This window comes from Morone saxatilis, unplaced genomic scaffold, assembly GCF_004916995.1.
Source record: "Morone saxatilis isolate NCDOM2014 unplaced genomic scaffold, NCSU_SB_2.0 Contig4, whole genome shotgun sequence".
In the NCBI taxonomy this organism is placed as follows: domain Eukaryota; kingdom Metazoa; phylum Chordata; class Actinopteri; family Moronidae; genus Morone; species Morone saxatilis.
Window position 1 is genome coordinate 6,933,447 of NW_023339984.1, and position 7,703 is coordinate 6,941,149.

At 41.8% G+C, this 7,703-nt stretch overlaps 1 protein-coding gene across 1 annotated transcript; it reads left to right on the plus strand.

The window, feature by feature from the left end:
- The first annotated feature begins 480 nt into the window (after positions 1 to 480).
- On the plus strand, positions 481 to 4,644 carry LOC118338436 (NACHT, LRR and PYD domains-containing protein 3-like). Its single transcript, XM_035675735.1, has 6 exons — positions 481 to 793; positions 1,004 to 2,726; positions 2,955 to 3,038; positions 3,217 to 3,300; positions 3,997 to 4,138; positions 4,273 to 4,644. Exons 1-6 carry the CDS (start codon positions 481 to 483, stop codon positions 4,642 to 4,644), a joined length of 2,718 nt encoding a protein of 905 aa, XP_035531628.1.
- The last annotated feature ends 3,059 nt before the right edge of the window (positions 4,645 to 7,703 follow it).

Below are 7,703 nucleotides of genomic sequence, written 5' to 3' on the forward strand. Positions count from 1 at the left end.
CTTAAAAGTCTCAACAATATCTTTACTGCAATTAATAATGACACACAGATGACAGTATAACATAAACTCTGTTACTCCGTTCAGAGACCTGGGTTACATTTTGTTTTGAATAAAATTCTAAATGTTATCTAGTCAAAGTGCTGCTTACACTAATCCATCCAATTTGACTTAGACCACAACACACAAAGGTGCATATGGGAGGTTCTATCATGAACCAGTTGAACACGACATTCAAGGCTGTCACGTCAGTATGTCACAACTTCATCTCATCACTTTTTTTTCGATGGGGAAGCACTTCCCCTTTCTGTATTTACAACATACAGTTCACATTCTACGCAGCTCTGAAAGAGGGACGTGCATTCACAGGATGCCTTTGAACTATGAGAGGAAATTCGCTTTACAACATGAATCTAGACACTGCGATTCAAAGATCATACCTGGACTGTTCTGAATTGTGCTGAGGATTATTTCAGATTAGTTATGGAGGAAAATGGTGGTTGTAATTCTTGTTTGACAAAAATCAAGGTGCTGCGAGTTTCTCTGGTGGATGAACTCGAAGGACGCATTGACTCTCTGCTGGAACTCTTGGTAATTCAAGAGGTGTTCACTCGTGATGACCGTGAGGAGGTGTTGTGTCAGCTGGGGCCACGGGCAAGAGTTAGAAAGGTGTTGGATATCCTGGAGTGTAAAGGCGAGGAAGCAGCAAAGATTTTTTTCTCAATTAGCAGTCATCATCAGCAAGAAGCACAAATGCACTCCAAAGAAGGCAACACAGATCAGCCTCAGTCTGTAGGTATGCAATTCAATGACAGAGATGTAATTGGTTCATTTAATATAATATTTAGAATGACAATAATGCTGTGAGTTAAACACTCAGAATAACATTGTATTGTTCATATAAATTATATAGTGTTTCATGAAGCACTATCAAATGATCATGTTCTTAGGTTCTGTTGACATAAAGAAAGACTTGTGAGAGATAATATTATATCTTATTTTGCAGAGTATAACAAAGTCAAACAAAAGCATAAAGATGTCCTCAAGCGCCGGAGTGAGAGCATGCTCTTCTACAACACTCGACACGGAGAGAAAATTGCTTTCTCTGAACATTATGTCAGTCTCTTGTTGGTCGACGGACACCAGGGATTAGAGATAAAAAGACATGAGGTCCTGGCGTTTGGACAGAAGCGACTATCTTTGCAGCAGAAGTCAGCAGTGCATCGGAAAATCGCACCAGCCAAACTCTTTACATGCACAAATGGGAACCGTCCAGTCAAGAAAGTTCTGGTGACAGGGGTGGCGGGCATTGGGAAAACCGTCCTGGTGCAGAAGATGCTGTTAGATTTTGGGGGGAACAAGGAAAGTCTTGCATTTGACTTCATCATCCACATGACCTTTAGAGACCTAAATCTGATTGACAAACCTACAAACTTGCGGGAGTTGGTTTTGCGTAAAAACAGGCACCTGGCAAAGGAACTGGATAACATTTTAGCGAATGACAACAAACTGCTAATCATTTTGGATGGTTTTGATGAGTTCAGACACTACAGGAGCTGTGATATAGACGTATATGTGACTGAGCCAGATGAAGATGCAGAAGTGGTGGAGGTCCTTGGGAGCTTGATGCAAGGTGAACTGCTGCCCAATGCTTCTGTTATGCTCACAAGTCGACCTTCGGCGATCAACCACATCCCTGTGGGCTGCATTGACCGCTTTGTGTTCATTGCCGGCTTCTCCTTGGCTGAAGTTCAAGACTTCTTCTTGCGTTACTTCCAAGACCGTGCCCTTGCTGACCGCATGTTCGCCGTAGTATCAGAGAATGAACTAATGCTGACTCTGTGCTACATACCTGCATTTTGCTACATTGTGTGCTGCATCCTCAAAGAAAGCAAAAACCTCTGTGGAGAGAGCCCCAAGACCATGACGGATATTTATGTGCAGTATCTGGTGGCCTTGCTTCGCTCTCACACCCAAGGACGAGCCGAAACATTTCTTCAAGAGCAAAGAGCAGGGCACGTCCAGCAGCTGTCTGATATTGTGTTGAAGCTGGGTCGGCTCGCTTTTCACAAACTAATGGAGCATCAAACACTATTCTACAGCAGCGACCCAGATATTGCAGCGTTAGAAGGATGCAGCCTTGTTAGTACCTTCCTTGACAAGACAGTGGCACAAGAGCCTGGCTGCACTGAAGAGGTTTACTCCTTTGCACACCTTACTGTTCAAGAGTTCTTTGCTGCAGTTTATTGTGCAATGACAGATCACCCTTTACCTGATGCACTTCAGCACACCGCAAGTCCCGGGGAGGGGTCCAACTATGAACATTTGGACCTTTACAACCGCTTTCTCTCTGGAATTCTTTCGGAACGCAATGCTAATCTTCTGTCTAGGCAGGTGGGTCTGTGTTGCCAACAGGAAAAAGTGGACACCTATCGTCAGAGGATCATCAGAGAACTTACGATGCTCTGCGAGACTGGGGCCCATATCCTAAACCATTTACACTGCCTGTTTGAGCAACAGGACCCCTCTTTGGCTCTTGATGTACAAACAAAGACATTACGAATTAATGTTAGTGATGAAACACTCTCCCAAATGGATTACAATACCATCAACTACTTCCTAAACCTTACAAAGGGTGAAATATCAGAGTTGGATCTGACAGGGACAGGAGTAAGCTTCCACGCACTTAGAGATATTCAGCCCCAGCTACTCAGATGTAAGAGTCTTTGGTGAGTTCCAGATAAAATGTTATTTACATTGTCTCATAAAGTCACCCATCTATTACACAGAGTCTTCTTTAATTTATCTTTGGTTTTATTTAGGTTATTTTATCTAACCTTTACAGTTCCACGTGGGTACTCGTATTGCTCTGCATGTAGTGTCAAGTGTGAAGTGACAGCACTATCAGGTTGAAGAAAATGTGGCTTATGCAATAACTACAGTTTTTCATTTTTAAGGCTTGGAGAAAACCACCTCGACATGGACACAGTTCAGGTCATTGCTGATGTGCTTCAAGAGTCAGAAAGTATAACCCACCTAGGGTAAGATGTCAGATTGATTTTAGAAGCTTTCGTTAATAGTAATAAAAAACCATGTTGTTTTTTAATGTAAAAATGATTACAAGCACTAAGCAGAGTACAATCATCCTTATTTTGAGAAAACAAAATCTCACAAAGAAGCCTCCAGACTGTCTTTCACACTTTGTGTTACCAATTTTAGACTTGGATGGTCAAACATTGGTGATGATGAACTACTGACTCTTTCTAGCGCCATACGGGTGAAAAGAAAGCTTCAAGAATTGTGGTAAGAAACTGTGGGGACAGGAGTATCGGGATATGTTGCATAATTTATTTAGAGGAAATTAAAATCTTTACAGACACATGCCAACTTTATCACCACCTCAGTAAAATTACTGTTTGGTCAGCTGCACTCCAACTCAGTATAACACAAATGTTCTGTATCTGAGGTATTCTATTATTAAATGCTATTGAGTAGCCTTTAAAAATTAGATTTGTTAGCATAGTGCATAGATGTGTATAGATGGTTAAATACTGACAGTTATCTATTAAGAAAAACCTTAAATAGGTGGAAACCTTATTTGGTATAAAGTTATAGTATAGTACTATTAGTACTATTTACAGAAGCCGAGAACGGCCATGGATTTTTTTTATTTTTATGCACTGTTATCTCGTGATAACGACTTATTAATTTGTTATCTCGACATAACAAAAATCGTTTTGTCGTGATAATTATAAACGATAAATTAAATACATGTGTTTCGTCTTGACTTTCACAACTATGCGCTGCTACGAACGGCTTCCGTCACTGTACCAGTCGGCTCAGCTATGGCCAGCATGCCTCACGCAAGCCCGTTCGTGGGCAGCGTACTTAGATTGCAGTCCAAAAGCTAGGACTACAAACTATTACATATTCGGAAATGGCTTACGAGTGTCATAATTTTCGTGTTTCGCCTCCTCAATACACCTGTCGACGTGCAAGCTCGTGGACCAGCCAGAGGTCCGCTGGAGAGGAAGAGGACAGGGCCACCGGGGAAGCCAAGGTGCAGCCTTCTACACCTGGATGGTGGGATCTGCAGCGGGTCCCAGATGTTGGGTGCTCAACAGCTCGCGGCAGAGCAAACGTACGTACTCGATCGCTACATTAATGTTTTAGAAATAGATAATTGTAATGTTGAATTCTAGTCTGTGCGTCTGGCATACAGTAGAAACTTTGAGCCTTGAAACTAATTAAACAATGTCTATCTGATCATTTCAGAGACGATTCACAGAGAACGACAAGACACCTACTCCTCCCAGAGGTGCCTGTCCAGAGATCCCAGTCCTTATCTTTGACATTTTAACAACACACCAGACAAAGTACTGCACCCCAAATCCAGTACCAGGAACCTGCATGGTGCCATCTGCAAACGATGCAGGGAGATCCCAACCGATATTGGAGCGCAAGTGTTGTGGCAAACATCCACCAAAACTGCATATCAACCCTTCCGCCACTTCGACCGTCTACATTCTGGATGCAGGAGTCCTCCAGACTTTCTACACCAGACATTTGGAACGACATAAGGGCCGTAGAGGATGCCCCAGATCCAGGCCGAAGAGCCCACCCAAGCAGTTTAGATATGCTGCCTGACAGGCAATATGTTAGTGTGCAGTATGGTGCCCCTTGACCCAAGGCACAGGGTGGTTATACCCAGCTGCTGCGTCTGGATTGCATTACGACAACAAATACCCTGATCCACACGTGCAGTATAAAAGGCTTTGTCCCCCCCAGCAGGGTGTAGGTGGGCCTAAACATGTAAAATGTAAATAGTTTCAAATACTTTTTCTTCGTATTTTGTCCCTGGCACAGTTGTTCACTCAATTTTACGCACAGGTAAGTTATTTGTTAAATTCTTCCTAAACTTATTCTCCTTGTAAGTCACTTTGGATAAAAGCCTGTCTACCAAAATAATAATAATATAATATAATATACTAATAAGTAATAATAATAATAAATAATAAATAATTACTTTTAATGACCAATTAGTTTGTGTGTCTAATATATAACATATGTATACATTATATACCTATATATAAATAAACACTATAGATAAACAACACAATATGACAAACTGGGGCCATTGCATTTATTTCAAAAAGTGCCACCATTGTGAATGTCAACAGTATTCAAAAAGATTCCCAAATGTGTTGGCCCTCAGCAGTCTTGTGTCAGTCAGTGCCTCAAGAGTGCCCTGTAAAGACAAACAAAATAAGGTCATCAATCATTTGTCTGACACTCCAGCCATGTGACACTTTGCGGCAACAAAGTGCCAATACTGTGGACAGTGAGTATACGTTTTGGTGTGACAATATTACACTGTTCCTGAATTTCAGTCAGGCAATGGCCTGGACACCTCCCATTACAGAAGCAGTGTCTAAAAAAGGCCTTGCATACTGATTAAATATTGTACACAGTGGGTCAGATAAGACTGTTTTGGATTGGATAGCCTTCTCTGGTTTATAAAATGACCTTCAAACAGGTATTTGGTCTGTGCTTTCACTATGCTGATCAGTGATCAGGGTTTAGTTGCCTTACCTATTCCTCTTGACTGCTGATTCTCTTGAGATGAGGATGTTTCAGGATTCTCTGTAAACACAGAAGGCACACAAAATAGGCATACGTGAAACTTTGCCGTTTGCTGGCATACATTAGCATGTGGTTGTGAAACGATTCCAGGTCTGCAGTTGATCTGCGGTGGGGGTGGAGGAATGACAAGTTTAGTCATTTAAAAAATATTGCACACATACAGTGACATGAATCTGTTGTACATATCTTACACACCTAAAATAAGGAAACTTTGAAACATCCTTCAACCAACATGCATTCAGAATCACTTCAGTGAGTTTCTGATGGGCCTGAGAATTTGGCTCGATCCATTCTTTTTCCCTTGCCTCCTCAAGCGGACCATGATGGCAACTGCCCAGAGCCCATTGGTGCTGCCCAGTAACGTGGTGCAGTAAGCCGACCCACATGTCCTGAAATATAAGCAAATGCAGTAATTGCTCAAATTACCTATATGGTACTCAAGTGAGCCATTCAAAGTAGCCTGGGTAGACTCACAGGTGGTCACTGGTGAATGTGCAAAGGTGCCAACAGCTTTGGATAATAACGTGTAACACTACAGAACACACAAATGGCACAAAGCGGCTGCTCTGGATTGACCTTTTTCTCTTGTGTGTTGTACTCCCAGGCATTTACATACTCATACCAATTAGTTGCTGGGTAAGTTCACCATGAACAGCAAAAAGTAAAGAGCAGCACACCAGCAAATAGTACTGTCAATACTTACAAAAAACTCGTCATAGGTCTCAGCAGTCTTGCAGAAGTGCCAGAAATGGTTATAAATGTCTCTGCACCACGGAAGCAGAACCGCACACCCCTTCTGTAGCCCTGCCTTAAAAAAAAAAAAATGTACATCTGCATGGGTACACAAATCCAAAATTTTTTTGCAATCCCACAAAGTATAGAGTGAGCCCTTCCAGTGGTAAGTCTTCTGGACAGATTTTTGGAGCCGTGCCATACGTCAAGAGAATGTTGAACCCCCCTATCTTTCAACTTCCCCGTCTTTGGATCTGTAAAAAACAAGAACCAACCCAAAACACTTCAAGCTGATTAAAGAACAACACACAACTAGCCTAATCATAAACACCCAAGGTTCAACACAAACCATTAGAATAACATAATCAATACATAGTACAACTTACTGAAAAGAGCTGAAATCTGGGGGCTGGCATCAGTGCAAATTTCTGTCAGGTTGACATCTTCAGAAAGGGATTCAAAAGCTTGGAGAAATGCCTCCTTCTCCATGGCCACTGAATTTCTGGCCGTTTGCCTCTTATCAATATTGACAATAGATATTATTTTCTTCGTGTCATTCTCCATGACCGAGTATGAGCAATACTGAGCGCAAAAACCAGGACTATCCATCCATCCATCACCTGTTGGCAGAAAGCAGGGAGGTTGTACAACATGAAATCACAGATTAAATGAGCAGTCATGTACAGAGTTGTTTCTAAAGGAGACTTACCCAAGGCCACCACACTCGGCTTTGACTGAAGTTGCTTGATTATTTCCATCCTTTTGGTGTCCCAAAATTCCCTGATGGTGTCGACACAGAAGTGGTCCTGGATTCTGTAGAACGTGGCTTGATTCACAATGCACAAATGCATTACATATTACATATTGCACTAAAACTCACCCTTATAAATTCTTGGTACATAGTCTGGGTCACTATCTCAACTGTCTGCACCCTCTAAGTCATCCTCTTCCAAATAGGAGGGATCTCCAAAGTCTTCATCTGAAGGGTATTCGTTGTCCTCCAGGTCAATACTATATAAAAGCAAAACAATGATGGTATTCTGGAAAATAAATTACACTTGCATAAGACATGCCTCAGAAATGCACAACATATTACTTACGTGGCATTCCTGATGTCATTGAAGACATCCTCACTGATAGGGTCCGCAGTGACTGTGGCCTCATTGAGATCAACTGATGACATGCTAGAAAAAATATCAATAGTCATCAGTCTATGCTATGGGAATACAGCTGGTGTGGTGATCTTTATGAGGCTGCGTGGTCCATTTAGAATTTGAATCATGGAAATATTGATGAACACCTATGAACAACTAGCACCGTGGTACAACCAT

Bases quoted from the DNA above. Each gene is read 5' to 3' on its own strand.
- LOC118338436 (XM_035675735.1), top strand. From the start codon at position 481: ATGGAGGAAAATGGTGGTTGTAATTCTTGTTTGACAAAAATCAAGGTG. The intron at 794-1,003 runs GTATGCAATTCA...CTTATTTTGCAG, and splicing joins AGATCAGCCTCAGTCTGTAG to AGTATAACAAAGTCAAACAA. The intron at 4,139-4,272 runs GTACGTACTCGA...TGATCATTTCAG, and splicing joins CAGCTCGCGGCAGAGCAAAC to AGACGATTCACAGAGAACGA.